The following is a 19,958-nucleotide window of genomic DNA, read 5'->3' on the forward strand; positions in this document are numbered from 1 at the left end:
CTGTAAGAATGACTCAGTGACTTGGGAGACAAATAGAATTATAAACCTATGAAAACTGCAATCTGCTTTGAGACTTGACTCAATGACTAAATACATTGAAAGGCAGCGGTAGGCCTTTATCTCACAAAAGAATGGGACAGAATAGTAACTACACATTTTGCTTGCTATCCTAGCTCTTACAAGGGCTTTTAAAAATGAAATCTGGTGATCTGTGCCAGCAAATAGTCTAAACTGGCATTGGATGACATGCCTAGAATCCACATATAACCTGGCCAACTGGGCAATATGACAACCCAACCATATGGGAGAATATTCTTTGAACTACAGGTTGTTATAGACTGTTCCAGGCAGTGATCTCCCATCTTGTTATTTCCCTAGTTCTGAAATACCTTTCCTCTTGAGATTCAAACTATTAGCACACAATTACTCTTTAACATAAAGGAAAGGATTTTCAAAGACAGCTACGCAAAAACCTAGACGTTAGTTTTCTTAATTCAGCTGCAGAAATGCAGTAAAAGTATATCAGAACACACTTTAACCAATGTGATTTGCTGGTATTTAACTCATTTACAGAAGAAACCATCATGGGCCTCATTCTAATTGCTAGCTTCAAGTAGAACAGCCCCATTTAATGGGTTTCATGTAAGTGTTGACTTATCTTCCAGCTGGTGAGTCAATAGTAAAAATTTAACATGCAGCTGATCATTTTATCATTTCATTATTAATTAAAATATTTAATCTGCAATTTTACACCCATTTCTTTGGGCATATAAGCCTTACTGAATATAACAGTACTTATTTATGAATAGACATATACAGGATAGTAATGTTTTTAAACAATTAATGTTTAATCTGAGAATTCAAATTTCCTTGGAGCCTGTATTTATCTGAGTCTTTATAATTCTATAGGATCCTTTCAAATTAGTCTAAGAAGCCAGCCCAGGCCTTTGTTTCTAATGATTTATTTTTCAAACACAGAAAACACTAATTATGTGATACAATTAGTATTTTATTTTCTAAGCTGAAACTGAACACATTCATCAGTGAGTTGATCAATATATTCAATTATTCCAAGTTTTAAATATATGCTTATATACACACACATACACCTTTGTGTTCAGTCATAATGTTAAGATATCTTTGTACCAATCTTGAGTTCCACATGTATTGAATGCACCCATAGAACCTATAGAAATGTTTCTCAGTTTCTGTTATCAGGTATAAATTATGAAACAACAATAAAATAACAATAATACAACAATAGCAACAAAAATTGCTACTATTACTATCACCACCACATCACCATATCCATATACAGATTGCTTCTTTTTTTCTCTGTCCCAATAACTGAAGAGTTTATCCATGCTATCTAATCCAGATGCAGGGTCTTTTTAGATGGCTTGAATCAATCCAATATCGCCCTGGCCAGTGTCAAAAAACCCATCTGATACACATTAGGCTTGTACTTTTGCCAGAGGAACTAAGAAAAATGTTGCACAGGTATCTAATTAATTTAAATCTATGCAACCTTAAAATGTTTGCATATGTTTAATACAAAATGTTCTACCAATTAAGGAAAACTGCTCTATCAATTAACATGACAGCTTGAAAAAACACACACACACACACACACACACACTAATATGTTCAGATTTGGGGACGGAGAGAGTAGCCAATTGAATATTAACCCATCTCACCCCACATGTTCCTGTTGGAACAATCTCAAACTGATAACACACTAAATGGAATGCAGTTTCCAAGTTGTTCCTTCTCATCTACTTCTGTCAAACTAAATTATTTATCCCTGTTTAAAATTTTCCCCAAGATGCATCTCAGCCTGCCATGCATTTTAGATATTCTTTAGATATAATTAGTGACTGAAGTTAAATCACAAAATTCAGATCTGAGGCTCTAATTCAGAAAAAATACTAAGGGGCTCCTGTAATGTTTAGCACACGTATTAGTCCTACAGGGTGTTTTGTTTCTCCAAAATAATAGGTTACTTGAAAATGGAAAAATATTATGCCACAGCATAACAACTTCACAAACAGAATCGTGGATGACCATATTCTGTTTAAAAAAAATCTAGTCTCCTTCCTCTATGGAACTGTTGTTGTTGAAATGTTATCATGAAATTTTTTGAAAAGGTAAGCCAGGTTCCAAAGATTTTTTGCATACCTTAAACATTATCATGTCCTTCCAAAGGAATTCCTGCCTTCTCTGCCTAACTAAAGCACCTCTGAAATCTTGGAAGGAACATGTTAGAAGTGTATGTATATGTATGTGTCTTTAAGTCACCTGTCGTCTTATGGCTATCCCAAGAATTTCATAGGGTTTCCTTAGGAAAGGAATACTCAGAGGTGTTTTTACCAGTTCCTTCCTCTATGCCATTAAATATAACATGTTGCTTTTTGAAATAACGACAGCCTATTAACTAAAAAACATCATGACTCCAAAATTATTTTGGAGATTTTAAACCCTTTTTGTACTTTAAGTGGATTAAAAAAAACTAAAAAGGAATGTAATAGTACAGTGTAACATTTAAAAGAACAAATAACAAACAATCTTAACAAATGGATTTTGCAAAATTACATTTTTAAAATGTGCCAAGATTCAGCTCCTCATAAAAAGACTAAAGCTCCTAAGTGGCTGTCCTGGTCTAAAAAATGTCTTTTAAGAATGCAGTAGGCTGCCTTATATAAACTCTTGGACAAAATTGCGGGGGGGGGGGGGGGGGGAGAAAAGCCTGAGTGAAGGGTTGAGGTTCTGATATTTTCAAATTTCAGCATCCTGCAATTAAATAAAAGATTTTTTAAAAAAAAAAGATGGAGGAAAGAAATTTCTTCCTGTTCCCTTTCTTTCAGCCACATCCCTGAATATCAGAAGAGCTCCCAAACTTAAACAAAAACTCCCCCCCCCCTCTTGCCACCATTGATTTTCTTGATACTGGCATCAAGTCTTTGGAATGACCAACTGGTTATTCCAAATTTATCCTCTTGCATTGGGGCTTCAGCAGCTCACAGGGGAAATGTGAAATAAGTCTGTTATACTTCTCTTGATCTTTAAAGGGAGCCAGGCAGCTTCCATGTCAACCACTTTGAATCATGAAATTCTATTAGTACCTTTGTTGTTAGTTTTCATTAAGCAAGGCAGGGTAAAACTATTTAAAAATAAAATGGTAAAAAAATCTATCAATCAATCAAGGAACAAAAATGAAAGAGTGCATAAAATATCAAGAATATGATAGAGATGTCAGAAACCTCATTCAATCTCATCATCACTAAAAAGATGCCAGAAATAAACTACAGAAAAATAATGAAGAGTTTGCTGTGCAGACAATGTTTTGTTACCTCTTGACAAGAGAAAATATTTAATACCTTTATTTTCCCCCCACAGCTTTGAATATTAGTTTGAGTGTCACAAATAATTAAATGCTTACGAGTACGAGACATCTTTAGACATTTTGACAATACGTAAAGAGGGCTTTAAGTGAAAATCTGCCAAATGTAGTTTTTATTTGCAATACTAAACAATTATTATTATATCTCCCCCCCCACCCCCCCCACACACACAATTGTTGAACAATAGGGATGGAAAGAATATTTGAAACTATTTTTTAAAACATTGAAGAACATATTTTGTTTCAAATCTTGAGGAAATCCTAATGAGAAGAATCCTGGACTGTTAAGAATTTTTAAAACTGTTCAAAACTGCACCAAGCTCTACACAAAATTTGCATGTGGTTGTTTTGCTCAGAAAACAGCATTTTCTGCACAGGAAGCAGCAGAAAATGCTGGCCAGAATTTACTAAGGCAATTATGAATGTGTAACCTAGAGTTTTGTATTTGCAACATGCTATATATTCCCCAGTTTAGGAGATATGTATGGACCATGAAATTCCCCCAATCTATTATCCCATGTAAGCAATCTGCAATGTGAGGGAGAATTCTGTCAGAGACTCTGCTTCTAGTTGCCGCACCTGAGATCACTCACGGGAGGGGATGGGAATGGGGAAGGAAACATCATTCAGATACTTCGAAGTTGACAGGGGAACAGACACTAGTCAGTCGCAGTGGTTGCCGCCTAGTAAGTGGGGATTGGAGGGATTTTGCTGGAAGACAGTACATAGCTACAAAGGATGGTTATTATGCATTTTAATGGCTTTTGTGAATTTCAGAGAGTTTTACTTCACTAAATTTTTGTGTGGGTAATTTGCATAGAATCTTTTCTATGCACTGAAAACAGCCGCCCCCCGCCCCCCCCCGAACGGGAAATAATATTTCTGTGTAGAACTATTTCCTGTGCAGAAAATGCTGTTTTCTGCACAAAACAGCCAGGTATGAATTTTGTGCAGAGTTAGTCCTGTATTGTAAATAGGCTTCAAAAACAGCATAGTTTTTGAAGATTTTCTTGCAGTGGGAAGTGCTAAAATTACTTGTTGTTTCCTTTGAGAAGAACCTTTACATCTTTGCAGAATAGGTAAAGTAGAATCAACATGCAGGATGCCAGGACCACAACCATATTTCCATTGGCAGCTGGTGGCTCTGAGATCAATGAGGTAGTAAACCCAGTTTTTAATCCAAACTTTCAAGAAGATATCCTCTGTTCCTAAATAAGGCTAGTACCTTGGATAGCTCCTTTAAACCTGGCAAAGATTCACTGTTCTACTGACATAGGAGCCACCAGTCACAGTGGCCTCTTTCCAGTTTTCAGAGTAGGAACTCTTGCATGGAACGAACAGAGAAAACAAACTAGTGTGACCATAGGAAAGCTAAGGAAGTATGACAGAAGAGCTACAAACAAGACCCCTCAGCATGCATAGCACACCCAAAAGTTAGCTATGAGGCAGATAGACTTCTGTTAGCGTATGCAGGGAAGGGAGAACTCCTTCTCTTCCTTTAGCCTGCACTCAGCAAGCCTCCCCAGAATGGTAGTGGTGTCTCTCACCTGCTCACACACAGTAAGTTTTAGGGCTGTGAGTTAAAAACACCTCTACCCACACACAGTGCTGAAGAAAGTCTGCATCTGCAGTCTTTGAAGGACAGAACAGCAGCATGTGATAACTACAATTAGACTCTGCTGGGAAGGAATGACATAAGAGAAAAATGGTGGTGAAGAACATCATCTAACACCATGCCATAGATGAGATAGCAGCTTTTTAGGATAGGTTTAGCTACCATGCTAATTGTGCTATAATTTTTTCCCAGATTCAAAAATCACTTTTAATCTCAAGCTTCAGAATGAAACACATCTATAACATATGATCCTATATGTTATTGCCTGTGTTTGCTCAGTTTCCATTTTAATCTCCTTTTCCCTACTCCCACTCTTTGTTAGTCTTTCTAATTTCCTCACACCCATTTCCCCATCTCTTTTCTTTATCTGTCATAGCATCAAATTAGCCAGCAACACAACATCAAAATATGCTTCTAGAATTAGAAACTGAAATGAATCTGTCTCTATGAACATTTTTGCTATGGTGTCTTATGGCAACATTGTCATAATGCTCCTGCAATGCCAACATCACACTATATTTTTGCTTTGTTTTATGACCTATGTTGTTGTTTTTTCCCATCTTGGAAAAATTCCCATCAGGCCCCTGGAATTCCCATGCAACCAGATTTGGTGCTGTTGAAGGAATTACTATGAACAATTGTGGGAAGTTCAGCATCCACTGATGGGAAAAGCATGCTGTGTGAATGAACTGTTATTTGTCCCCTGATATTAGGTAACACTCAATTATGCTTCCTTTGCTAAGCACCTTTCACAGTTGGCCCCTGTGATGTCATTTCTGGGGAATGCTGCATTTCTCTGGGCATACTCTGGAAACTCAGGGCTGAGCCAAAGTCTCATAGTTTTCCACAACTGTTTCTGAGAGTGCTGAAAGATGTCTCTGCTTGTCAGTGATATTGTTTTTGTATCAGGAATCCTTGTGTGTGTGTGTGTGTGGGGGGGGGTCCACTTTTCCATATGGACAGAATTGATCCTTAGTTGTTGGTCCATTCTGTGAATCCATTCTGGCTTTCACTACTGCCTCCCACCATCACCCTGCAACTACTATGAATCAAAATGGAACTCTGTTGCTGTGCTTACGCTGAAAACAGAGCAGATTCAACATGAGTGGTGATGAAATCAGGAATGAATTCGTCATTTATCCAGTGGTGGATTCACCAGCTGTCCCTGTGTTCCACTAAACTGGGTGGCTATGTAGTGTTGTAACGCCATCCCCTTTGCTACATGATCACTACACATCTAATCACAACACTGAAAACAATATGTTATGTTAGGTCAGACTATACGTATCCATCTAATAGGTTGGTATCATTTTGGAGATCTTCAGCATATCTGGCAGGAGACTCTCACATCATCTAATTTCTGATCTTTTTTAACCAGAAATGCAAAGGACTGCACTGGGGTCTTTCTTGTGTAAAGTATGTAATTTACCAGTAAGGTGTAGCCCTGTCATACTGAAAAGATAAATAGGAAGGAAGAAATGGTGCTGAAGCAACAAAAGGCATGTCAAACAAAATAGCAAAATAGATTTTTTTTTTCTCAGTAAAAATTTCTCACCTACTGAAATCACCAAATTTGGCCATTTCAGATGTGGAAAATCAAATTTCAAAATTAAAAAAATCAAAATCATATCATATTTACACTCACATACATACATACATACATGGAAAGCCAACACTTCTGGTCAATCTTATGCCAATCCAGTTTTGAGAGCACTGGAGCCAAAACAACTTCCAGTCTGAAAGACACATGATACTGCTAAATTACTGAAAGTAAGCAACAAACCACAAAAAGATCCAAAATCCACAAAACAGTGATACCTCTCCTGACCAACCAAAATGCACAAAACACTTATTGCAAAATGCACATATTTTGCACATTTTGGTTGGCTAGTAGAGGTGTTGCTGTTTGTGGGTTTTGTATGTTGTGCTTTGCTGCATGGCCAGCATGGCTACACCTGAATATGTTTGAATATGTTACTCCAAGGTAAGCAGTTTTTCCCCCAGTGGTCTCTGCCTGGATGGAGTAGAACTTTCTATATGCTACCAAGATTTCTATGATTAAAGAAAGATGGGATAAAATGCATCAAATAATAATCTGTAAAGTAATATGGAAGACACTGCAAACACCTGGATCTAGAATTTAGCACTGTCATTAAACTGATCAGTGTTTCAGTACTTTAAGCTGCATTCCTACACATGCTTACCTTGGAGTAAGACACTTTGAACTGATTGAACTTATTTCTTAGAGTAGGCAGCATATGACTGTGCTGTTAATTTGCTCATCTGTGAAGACAGAATAATGATATATATCTACCTATTTCACCTGCTTAGATAAATAAATCTAGGAACCCTTGGCAAAGATGAAACCATAAATGCTAAGAGCTGAATTGGTAGGTTGCTTCGTTCTTTTTAATGTATAGAATTTTTTGGGTAAAACTGGCCAAAACTCTACCTCTTCTCATTTGCATTAAATCATTTTTATTTGTACAATTTGTATTCCACCTTTTCATATTCTGAATGATAAAAAAGGAGTCTTGTTATCACTCACATCTCTAGTGGGTACCCTCCCTTCTCCATACTCCAAATTGGCATCTTTTAACAGATTCCACTATTTTACTTTTTAAAAAGAAAGAAAGAAAGAAAGAAAGAAAGAAAGAAAGAAAGACTCACATTGTGCAATGAAATGAAATGTTCATCTCTGCAGCCATAAAATCATAGCTATGCCCTATCGAACAATTTGGTATGAAGTGTTCCTCATTCACTACCCTCATTCCATAACTCGAACTTTTTGTTTTCTCATTGAATAAAAGATTTCTCAGTCTAAACGTAATGGGCAGAGGCAAGAAAGACTAGGGATATACACACGTTATTATGTGTCTACATTCAATGCCTTTGATTCAATCCAAAGTGTTCATTCCTTTTTTTTTTCTTTTCTAAACACTGCTACACTAAGAGCCTGAAATCACACAGTGGATTTCGATGGATATAATTATTTTCATTAAAATTACAAACAGCATGATATTTCTTTTCCAAGGCAAACTGTACAGGAATCTTACAAAAAGAGGCCAAATATTGTAAGTAGGAGTGACGCTTTGGGAATATCTAATAGCATTTTCTTGCAGCAGTATACAGGAAAAATTCTTTACAAGTTAAGATCAGCTCCATTTGTGTGTTGGATATTTACGTGTATGTTGGGGAGGGGGAAGAACTGAGAAATTATTTTTTTTAAATAACCATTACTGTAAGCCAGTATTCAAATCCTGGAGGAAAATTGGGCCTTTTCTCTTCTACATATACAAACCTAGGCACAACAGGTTTTTTCAATGAAATTAGTCTTTTGAGAATGATACAGGAAGAACTCAAAGCTTCTTAAAAACCTTATTGCTTCTCATATTTGCCACCTGGGGCTATGGACTTGTTCTTTCCCAGTAAAAAGTTTCTGGTGCTGCCGCCGTTGTTGTTTTCTGACATGCCCAAATTTAACGGTTATTCAAGATGGATCATGCTATTTCCACACGTTCAGTGGCTCTGCTTTTCCATAACCATTTATGGTAGAAGACGGCGCCTATCACAGTCCCTTTTGCATCATGAACAACTTTAATGAGGTAGGGTATCATTAGATGATAGCAGTTTTATGCTGAATGCAAGGAGAGAATATAGGCACTTACCTAGCAAAGAGCAAGACAGAGAAATAATAGATACAATATACAGAGATGAAAGAGCAAAGACGGCATCTCATTTCCATTAATACAATAAAAATGCAGCATTAATGCTGCAACTTTTCCCTTAGAATATTTTTCCTACCCAATAAAGTTGAACAATATTATGCTTATCAACACAAAGGATTGCGGGGGGAGGTACATTTCCCCCTTTTCTTACTCATGCGTAAGCATTCTAGTATAGCTCCCAACTATTAATATATTTGAACTGAGTATCTTCAGTTCAGTAGCTTCAAAAATTTCACCCAAATGAACTTTGAAACAGTGCCAAAAAATAGGTGATGGAATCAGTTAGAATAGAATATCGGTATATGGCAAAAGACTACCAAAGCAAAGCAACTTCACTGAAATGACTTGCTTACTGTGTTTTTAACAATTTATGTCACAAGTACAAGCATGCTAAGACTTTACTGTGTCAAGACTTAATCTTTTTTTCTCCAAAGGGTAAACTAGGTTGTTATTTTGTTCTCTAAAGAAAAGAATGATTTAAAGTTGTCCTGAGCTGTTTCATTCACGTATTAATTTTCATTTGTCAAAATTTGAAGGCTAAAGCTTTGCATGGGTAACATTGTTAGTGCCATAGTTCTCTATAATCCCAGTGTATTCTCAGGAATGTCCATGATAGAATATCTCTGCAGGTTATTAGAGGAGTGGAAGCATATATGTAGATTTTACTTGAAGTGATTCACCATGTTTGTTGGACAATATTAAACAATATAACAGAATGCCATATATAATTTAAAAACTGCATTTTCTCCCCTTGAGTTTATTATGTTTATGAGGCATTGGGAAGGATATTTCCTAATCCCTAAAGATACAGCCATGCTATTTCAGGGGGAAAGACCCTCTTCATTATTTTAAAATAACCCTTTAATATGATATTTACCTCCCAATACTATTTTTCCAGCTATTTTTTTAAATCTTCCATTTGAAGAAAAAAGAAAGAAGTACAGCAATCTACAGTAGTTAGCAAAGGGATTGTGTAAACCTAATAGGGAAATATTAGATTTTGTCTGTGACCCATTTCCCCAAGAAATCTGGCAGAGACACAGTTCCCTAGTTTGGGATTTTTTCTTTTTTTTTTGTTTCAGCATGAAGGTATTTCTAGCTTGCAAAAGACTGTGTTAAGCATCTGAAAAAGGACTAAACTCATCCAAAATACCAAGTGCCTTACATCACAGGTCAACAGAATGAAAGACGAAATAGCGTTTTAAATTTCTGAGCCTAAACTTCACTTTGCATGGCCAGAGGGAAGGGAAGACAGGAATCTGAGGTTCACAATATTTAGCTCCTCTTTCCTTGAAAGCTGCTGTTGCAAATCCTCCATCCCACACTGCCCTATTACTGGACCTTCTGTACTGCCTTTTGTCCTTTTACCACATAGGAGGAAAGACCAACTACAAATTTATTTTCCGGATTTTAGTAACACTAAAAATATTGTAGGGGGAAAAAACAGAGTAGCATTTGTAACTGAAGGGAAATACAATAGCAATAATATCATTGATCTGGAAACACTGCTTTGGATTGTAAAGAGAACCAGACCTCTCCAAGGATTCTGCAAAGGAAGCTCGACAGGAAGGCTAAGGGCAAAATATAATTCATGCCAAACCTCTAACAATCTTAATTTATTTTTTTTTATTTTTTTAGATTAAAAGTCTAATCCCATCCTGCTTGCAATGCCAGGTCTTGGAATGAAGATAAAGCAGCTCTCTTGCATAAATCAAGAGTGAACCCTGAGTGGAACACATTCCATGAGACAAAAGTCAGCTGGACTGGACACACAAACCTACAAATTCTGTGACCCACATTAAAAACCAAAACCAAAAACCAACAACATAAAAAAATAAAATAAAAATTCAACCATTCCAATTTGTCAAACGACTGAAAATAAAACTTTCACCGTGACACCAACATGCTTCCAGCTGGCTCAAATGTCAGGCTCCTCAAAACCATCCTGCTGCTTGTGGGAGCATGTTCTGGAGATAAAAACTTTACAAATGTCTTTAATTTCAGAATGAAAGATGCCTTAATGAAATTAACAAAGGACTATTTTCATAGCCAGACCTTATGAGAAGGAATGTAGCTAAAGGTGCCACCCACACATCTCCCCCTGTCTGCAGTACAACCTGAAAGACTCTAAATAAAGAGGATTTTTCTTTTGGTAATATATACCCAGTCACATTTCCCCACTATAATGTCACCTGAAAATTGGATCTGATTCCTCCCAAAATTAGCATTTGAGCTATTAAATTCTGCACAAAAGCTTAAAGGAAATAGTTGTTCTGTGTTCAGATGTATTTAAAGAACAACATTGCAGGTTCTTCAACTGCTCAGCTTAAGTAACCCACAACTTGAAGGGGAAAAAGGCAAACTCCAGGAGGTCACTCTATTTGATGCACAATTTTAAGGGGGTGGAGAACATTAGAAAAGGTTTCCTGGATTGTACCAGATTGCACCTGGAAATCAAAGACAAAGTAAGGGCAGCAGCTGGGAGGAGGGAGTGAGAGTTTTAATAAATCGGGACAGGTTTCTGGGGAAGTGGGTGAATTTTCCTAGCTGCAAATGTTTTGATCTTTCCCTCAAATCCACACAGACACTGGTTTGGAATGTGTGTGTGTATCAGAAATCTCTTGAGAGTAGTGTGACATCCAACAAAGAGGGATAAAGTCACCAAACATCTCTTCTATTGATAAGACTAAGTGCTTAATCTAAAAGGAGGATTGGAAAGAGTTATAAAAATAAATCCTTGAACAAGACTAGCTTTAGACATGCTGGAGGCTGGTGGCTCCATCATCACTGGGACAATGAATCTGTTCTGGGTTTTAGATGGAAGTTTAAAAAAGCAAGCCATGGTCCTCTTTTAAGGATAAGGCCCAGCACCTTAGAAAGTTCTCGTACTGTATCTGTATTATTTTAACTGAGGCATTTAAATGTGGTTTTTTTTAAAAAAATCTTATCAAATGCATTTTATTGAATGATTGGTTTTAATACTGCAAATAGTTTAATTCTGTTTTAATACTCTCTTTTTGGAAACATTGTAACTGTTCTTTTACATTGCAAGCCACTTTGAATCCCAATTTTTTTTTTTGGGGGGGGGAGCAGAATATGAATAAATATCATCATCATCACCACCACCACCACAACAACAACTTGTCTAAAACCAAGAACAGTTTCAGTGCACCACTGAGGTCGAAGTCATCAGCATACACCATTCAGATGAAAGTGGCATTAAGACTGTGCACAAATCTTTGTGATAGGTTAGCCTTAGCATCACAATAAGTTGGAAACAACTTGAAGACAAATAGCACACATACTGAGACAACCAAAGAAATGCTCACCGCCCCAACTGTACTCCCATTCTTACTGAGCCATATAGAGCGAAAGGCCACATAAAGTCAAAAGCAGTTTAGTTTCTCATGTCCCATCTGGCTTAAGGAGGCTCAGTGAGCATGCCTTTCCAGAAGCCTCTAAAAAAGCAATAATCATGGAGCCAGAAACACTGTGCTTGAATCAAGAGAAAGGGGGGAGTATTATTTATAGCACATGAACATTTGAAAGGCACAGAAATGTAAACACTGGGAAGAGAAGATGAAAGAATGTGTCCTATACTGGAACAAGAACAAGTCATTTTGCTGCCTGAGGCAAAAGCAAAAATTGCATCCTTTCTGCATTTGATGTACAGAGGGTAACTGACTACTACCATACTCGAGAAAGCACTTGTTTAGCAAGTTCAGTCAGGCCATGAGATCCATGTTCCCCAACATGAAGGTGAACAACTGTGGGGGCCACTGCGAATAGTCAAAGGGCACTACTCATATTGCTGAATGATAGGATCAGCTCTAGTACAGATAAAGCGTAAACTATCTATCTGAGAAGCTAAGGTTGTAATTCTTACTCAATTGGGAGACTTCTCGAGCAGCCATTTTCTCAGCTTAACAGATATTATCCCCCTTGTGAGAAGATATAAAGTAAAAACCCTACAAAGACATTAAAAATTATTCATACTAATGAGCATGGAGCCTCTAAACTGCTAACAGTCCAAAGGCCAAGGAAATCCAAATTTCCTTCTGCAGATTGAAATCTAGTGATGGTTGATAAAGTGCTTCCTTCCGGTAGCCCAAATGTGGTTGATATATGGTCAGTATCCTCTAAGTAGTCCTTCCCTCTTAGCACATCGAAACCACTCTGTACATGTGATATGAATTATAATTTTTGGCCCAAGTGATCAGGTGATTTTCACCACAGGTTAGAATTTTGTGGTAAAGTGATCAGCTCACACATTTGTTTGTGTGCCACTCGGAAACCCATGCCAGCTGCTGCTTTCATATTACAAAGAGATTGGAACATTGGTCTTCTCCCCAAACACAATCCTTATGTTACCAAATATGGGCAATGAAACTCCAGAGAGACATGTTACCCATCTGGGAAGCCCAGACTCCTTGCCTTATGTGTACAACTTGACTGTCATGTCATCAGTCAATGCTTCAGTCAATTGTGTTGGGTCATGCACAGGGAGATGAGCTAAGGAGTTCTGAGGCAAGCGATACTCGGATCTTTTTGAGGTGAACTTTCTTTCCTGCGGAAGGATTTTAAAAAAGACCCTGCAAATTTATATTGCCCCAAACAGAGCCTGTTTTGCTTGGAACCCAGTGTTGTTGTCTTCCCAAGCATAGGGATAGACGTAACATGGCATAAATGCAAGACCTTTAGTCATTATTTGTGTGCGCGTGTCTCTCTGATACCGCATGTCAGGCCAAAGTCTTTGCCAAGCTAACCCCAAAGAATGCAGATTGCCCTGCCTGAATGGATTGTTCCCAGTTTTAATAAGTGGCACTATTAAGGTGCAAATTGCAACTTTTAAGTACAGTAATGATTGCTAATAGCCTTATGTTTACTGCCACACAAGGACTTTCATGAAAACAAAATCTGCATTATTCATTTCTAGCTCCAGTAAACAAAGTGAACACACCTGGTTGATCTCTCTCTCTCCCTCTCCCTCTCCCTCTCTCTCTCTCTCTCTCTCTCTCTCTCTCATTGGTACTTTGCTGCTTAACCAGGCCCAACAAAGAGAGAGAAATGAGAACTAAAGAGGGACAAAAAAGAAAAGTGTTAAGTCTAGAATTATATAGCAATGAGCAGCAAATTCATGATTTGCAAAGTAAAATATGCACATCTCAACAAGCTGTAGGAGGAGAGGAGAGCTTAATCCTGTGGAATGGGGTTTGAAAGCTATTTCCGATATAGAGAAATAAAAATGGAATTAACATATCAATTCAGTCTTAGTCCTAGGTTTTCCTTTCCCCTCAATTGTGTTGGGTCATGCAATGGCTGTTCCCCAGAGACAGCTGCATTTTTATAATTCAGCAAAACATGGTCGGCCTGATGCTCATCTTTCTCACCACAATGTAATCCCATTGGCTACAGGAGAATCCCTCCTGTCTCAGAGTCATGGGAGAAGAAGGGAATCAGACCGACAGTCTGCAAAGCACCTTGGGCTCTTTGGGGATGGAAGATAACAATGCACATGTAATATATCATTACAAATAAATGTATGATGTAATGTCAGGCACTAACCTAAAAATATTCAAACATCTGCTTCAGGAATTATGCAGACAATAGTGAAAAAAGAAGAACAATGCTGCTGAAAAATGAGTCAAGGGGAACATATGTGTTTGACATCGCTGTTTTCCTGACTCAGAGAATATGATTTTTTTTAATGAGTTAGGGACAAAATGTGCGATCATCAAACCTAAATATCCACACACACACACACACACACACACACACACGTATCTACTTACACCACCAGGTTTCATTATCACATTCCTTAACACACGATAGAAGGCTCTTGTGGCTTAAAAATTAATAATGGGGAGGGGGGGATCATCATGTAGGTAGATTTTCATCAAGCAGCTGGACAACCCTGCTGATTCACTTGCTTGTTCTCTCTAACCTTTACATCGTTCATTAATCAAATGAGAAACCTTGCTTTCGAAATAAATGCTTGGACATAATTATTTACAGTTGGGTATAGGATTTAATTCCAGGCAAAGAACAAGGCAGCCACCTTCAGAATCATAACACTTAACATCTTTCTACCCTTAGAGGCTAACTGCCTAAAAAGTTGTAAACTTTTTCAACTAGTGGGGCCAAAATTATCAGTGAACCAGCGTTGAATAGACCTTTCAAACTATGCAGCTTCTTTCTTTCTTTAAAAAGAAAATAAAAATAAAAATAAAATTGTGCATATAAAGGAAGGGAAGGAAGGACATTTGGATAATCAATTATTTTGTCCACCCCTTCTTCATTCTCCTTAAGACCATACTGTGGCACATGGAATTATTTAGACAGTGTTTATCTAATATTTTACAACTATTTTTAAAGAGGGGGTTCAAAAATGTTTTTTATTTTGCGTTTTAAATGTTTTTACACATCACCTCAGTGGCCTGGAGGACTGGAAAGGGAGTAGACAAATGGCTTTGAATGATTAAACAATTAAATAATGTGACAGACATGTTAAGCTAGAGCTAGGAAAATGAAAGTAAACTTACTACAATGTCTAGAGCAATGTTATATAGTGCTTACAGACACAATGCGTAAAGTCAAAGCAGAATTTGTATATAGAGAGTATAAAGTTGTTCACGGTGGGCTTCCTATATGGGATAAAACCTGAACTTTCATTACTGAATCAGCTGCTTCACAATCTGACACTGTATATAGAATGGTAGACAAAGAGGATTAAAAGGAGGGCTCTTGGAAGTGAACTTCACTTTTCATGGCAAAATTCCCAACTGAGAGGCAGGCAAGTCTTTCAAACTGCCACCCAGCAGTCTGAAAACCTTTACCAAAAATGCATCAAAATTATGGTCAAGGGAGTGGCACCTTGGATAAAGACTAAGATTGTTAACTAACTAGAAGGAGGCCAATAAGTACGAACTGCCTATTGTACAATATTGTTATTTCCTACATTGTACTATGTACCTTTCTTTCCCACGCTACTTGTTCTCCCAATTCCTAGCAGACTTTGTAAAGAAACCAAATGAAACAAGTCAGACAAATAGGAAAACATACCTTTGTGGGAAGTATACATCTATACTTTATGGACCCACAATGGCATTCATTAGTGTCTTAATGAATAAGCAAGGACAATCAGACTGCAGCAGGCCTTTTCAAACTGTTTCGCTTGTAGCATATAAGCTATCTTCTAGGAAAGGCCAGAACACACACACAAGAACAATTGAAGTTGTACCTCTGGGGAGATAATGTAAAAGGTTACACCTTTATGTTGTCTGTCAAAACAGTAGTATGGGTGTACTAAAACTAGGGGAACTCCTGTGTCTATTGATTGTTTTCACCTAGGCATAATTTTCTATAAAACTATTTGAAAGGATCTTTAGACTGCGATCTTCATTTTGTTTCCTTCTTGTTCACTGATATAAGCAAGTGAGCACATGTGTACCACTGTTTGATAAATCTCAAAGTTAACATGGGGGAAGTAATTTTTTTAATGTAAAAAAATATTAGGAGTGGACCAAGTTTGTAAAAGTTTGCCTTCCCCCTCCAAACTGATTTCCACTTCTAAAAAAATATCTAAACACTACTGCGGAAGGTTATCTCAAATGCACATGCTGAAAGTTTCCCACATTTTCAAGTGATGTTATTTGGTATCTGACGAAAACGCACAACATGATGATCCCAAGGTGAGAGAGAGAGGGCTATGTGTGTGTATGTGTTTAAAGAACTGCTTACCATCACTACACAGCTCTAAATCTGCCTGAACACAAAAGGAAAGGGGGAAAAATCCCACCCACATTAAAGCCAAACAAGATAATAATTGTGCATGTCTGGCTACGAGATTCTAGAGGGCAAGGCTTGCGTCACGAGCACTCAGGTTACCATAGTGAGTGATTTATTGATATATATCAAGAATGAATAGATCAAAGGCAGCAAGATGACAGGTGATCAATCAAATGTCAAATCAAAGCTGGCAATCAACTGGAAACCTGATTTTTTTCTCTCTCTTCTTCCAGTGGGTGGGTCTGGTGACAGCCAAATGAACTTTCGTACCACACGGCCCAGAAAGAAAAGCCCAGCAAACTATTTGTTTCCCCTCTTTGAGCAATTCAACAATCTTGTACGAAACATGCAGGCATGTAGAAGGATGCAGGCAGACGAGAGATAAAGTAAACCCTTACTTTGAAAGGGACTTCTTTTTACAGGCCTCTCCCCCAGTTTCCTCCCTCAATTAACTTTTGAAAACCTCCCTTCCCTCGCCTTTTGGATTTCTCCAGAAACCAAGACCAAAAGAAAAAAGAAAAGAAAAGAAACAATTTCTCTTTAAAAGTTGCATGCTGATTCATCTCCTTCCAGAGCAGCCCTGGTTGCATTTGACCCTCGCCTGGCCTTTAAACAGGGGCTCTATAAACTTGACTCACAACATGCAAGCAAGGCATGCGAAAGATTAATTTGCTTGGAATCTAAAAGGAGCTGCCTCCCAACCGCCAGGATGTTCCTTTTATTTCCTGTTGCAGCTTCTTCTTCTTTCTTGTTTTTCCATTTCCAGGGATGATCAAAGGCTTGAACTTCAACCAAAGGGTTCATCAAGAGAGACAAGCCAACCTCCCCCTCTCCACCTTCCATCCTTGCTATTTTGCAGAAACACAGAAGAGACTCACAAGAGAAACCACACTCTAGAAAAAGACCATCTGAATATGTGTAGATATACATATCTAAAGCCAAGCATTGCCCCTTCATTATTATTATTATTATTTTGGCATGCAACGTCCATTATTGCAAAAAAAACAAAAACAAAATAAAACAAAACAAAGGTTCACCTCTTATCTCAGGATGCAACATGATCATGATCAAGGAGGATGCAAATAGAGGGAAGGGAGGAAGAGAGTAAAAGAGAAGAGGTGAGAAACCAAGCGGAAGAAAGTTGGGGGGAAAAGTTGAGGAAGGAGACCACAAGATCGCAGCGCCAGAGGCAAGGCGACAAATCCCAAACAAGAGAGGGGGGGGGGGAGAAAGAGAGAAGAGAAAGAGAGAACTCCAAATAAATATAAAATCAAAATCAAAACACCCCCATAGACCCCCAAAGGCAGTAATGCTAAGCGATGCCCCCCCCCCCCCCCCTTTGAAGAGATGGAGAGACTGGATCCAGGAGATTCAAGGTGAGGAGGTGTGGAAGAGAGGGATGGAGGAAGGGATGAGAAGGAGGAAGAGGGCGTCCCAGGCATGAGGATGCTGAGGGCCAGGACGGCCCAAAGTGGAGGATGCCAAGGAAGGCAGGCAGGGAGAGGTGGGGAGTGGGGCTGCCCAGGCTGCCTGGCTTACCTGCTGCCCGCTTGGGTGCCTGCTGCTTCCTCCTTGGCATCGCGGTACTTTCTCCCGCCGTACTTCGTCCTCTTCCCGGAGCCGAGGCTTGGAAGCTGGCAGGGCTGCTGGGGCTCGATGATGATGATGATGGCTCTGATGGTTATGTCTCCTTCCCTGCCCCTTGCTCTTCCCTCGACGGGAGTGGATGTGGGGCTCTCTCGCCTTCTCTCTCTCTCCCCCACACGGTCTCCCCTCCCTTCGCCCCCCTTTGGCAACCCACAGCCCCCTCGCCTTGCCCTCGCCTGGGCCACTTGGCGGAGCAGATCAACCTGTTCCCAGTCTGGAGGAGAACGAGGAGGAGGAGGAGGAGGAGGATTTCCCCCTCTCCCCCTCAAAAAGACCTTAAGCTGGGAGACAGACAGAGAGAGAGATCGGCCTCTTTTGGGGGGATCTCTTGTTTTGTTTGAACTTGCTTTGATGCAAACATCAGGGAGATCCAGAGACACCCCCTCCTAGGGGTGTGTGTGTGTGTGTGTGTGTGTGTGTGTGTGTGACAAAAAACAACAATGTTCTTTCAAGTGGATCGATAAATCACAAAAGGCAGAGGAGAGTTTTGTTTTGAAAGGAGATCGCTCTGTGTGAGTGTGAGTGTGAGTGTGAGTGTGAGGGAGAGTTGCGATTTCCTCTCCTTTCTTTTCTTTCTTTCTTTTTGCTTTTGGACCCCCCTTCCTCGGTTGCCTCTGTCCGCGTCTCTCTCTCTCTCTCTCTCTCTCTCTGGCGGATGGGGCGAGTGTTTTTTGCGGAGGAAACGGCAGGTTTGGGTTGCTGTCAGATGCCAGGGTTTGTGAGTGATCGGGGAGAAGAGAGACAGAGCTTGGGATGGGAGGAAGGAAAACGAGTGTTCGCACACACACTCACACTCACAGGGACAGATTTGTACACACACACACACACGCTCACACCGGCAGACCCCCTGGCATCCTCCGATGCACACACACAGACAGACACGCACAGAGGCAGGGCGAGGCGATGCCAGCGAACATCGATCCCCTCCGAGCCAACTGTACATTAACAAACTCCTCCTCCGCGACCTGATGACAGGATGAAATGTACTCCGAGCCGACAAGGAGGCAGGCAGTTTATTAAAGAGACAGAGGGCTTGGGATGAGCCTCCAAAGGAAGGCAGAGCCTATGGTTTGTGTGTGTTGTTTGTTGTTGTTGTTGTTGTTTTGGTGGCAGAGACCAAACCAGCTCCCCTTCTCCTTCACAAGCAGCAACCTTCACTTGGCCCATTGGTGCATTGATGTCACATTTGGTATTTGATCTACTAGGGCTGCATCCACTCTGGACACATAACCCGGTTTGGCCCCGCTTTAACTCTTTTCTGGCTCAAGGATATGGAATTCTGGGAGTTGGAGTTTGTTGTAAGCCCAGAGCAGAGGGTGCCACAACAAACTACCATTCTCAGAATCCCGTAGCATTGGGCCATGCCAGCTAAAGCAACAAAACAAACGAGCTTCATTTATATACCGCTTCATACCGCCTAAGCAGTGTGTGTGTTGTGTGCCTTCAAGTCATTTACCAACTTGTGGAGACCCTCAGGTGACTCTATCAGGGAAGATTTGTTTAGAGGAGGTTTGCCATTGCCTTCCTCTGAAGCTGAGAGCATGTGACTGGGCCAAGGACACCCAGTGGGATTCATGGCCGAGCAGGAATCGATCCCTAGTCTCCAGAGTCATAGTCCAATGCTCAAACCACTACACAACCCCACTTCATTCAATTATAGATCACCCCACTTAGAATATTAGTTGTTAAAAAGCTGTCTCCAATTTGATTCTGTCTGCTTTTCTCTCTGTCTGTCACACATGCGCGCACCAAATTGGAGGATGGTACATGATAAAGTTCT

At 39.4% G+C, this 19,958-nt stretch overlaps 1 protein-coding gene across 1 annotated transcript in view; it reads right to left on the reverse strand.

Moving 5' to 3' along the window:
* TSHZ2 (teashirt zinc finger homeobox 2) overlaps nt 1-18,248 on the reverse strand; it is a 319,354-nt gene extending 301,106 nt beyond the window's left edge. The window contains exon 1 of the mRNA XM_089513806.1: nt 18,071-18,248. Within this exon, the coding sequence (XP_089369932.1) occupies nt 18,071-18,110 (40 nt within the window). The 5' untranslated portion in view covers nt 18,111-18,248. The remainder of the gene's footprint in view (nt 1-18,070) is intronic.
* Between the last annotated feature and the right edge of the window lie 1,710 nt (nt 18,249-19,958).

This window comes from Sceloporus occidentalis, unplaced genomic scaffold (genome assembly GCF_023333645.1).
Source record: "Sceloporus occidentalis isolate IW3139 unplaced genomic scaffold, rSceOcc1.0.p SCAF_3, whole genome shotgun sequence".
Taxonomy (NCBI): Eukaryota; Metazoa; Chordata; class Lepidosauria; order Squamata; family Phrynosomatidae; genus Sceloporus; species Sceloporus occidentalis.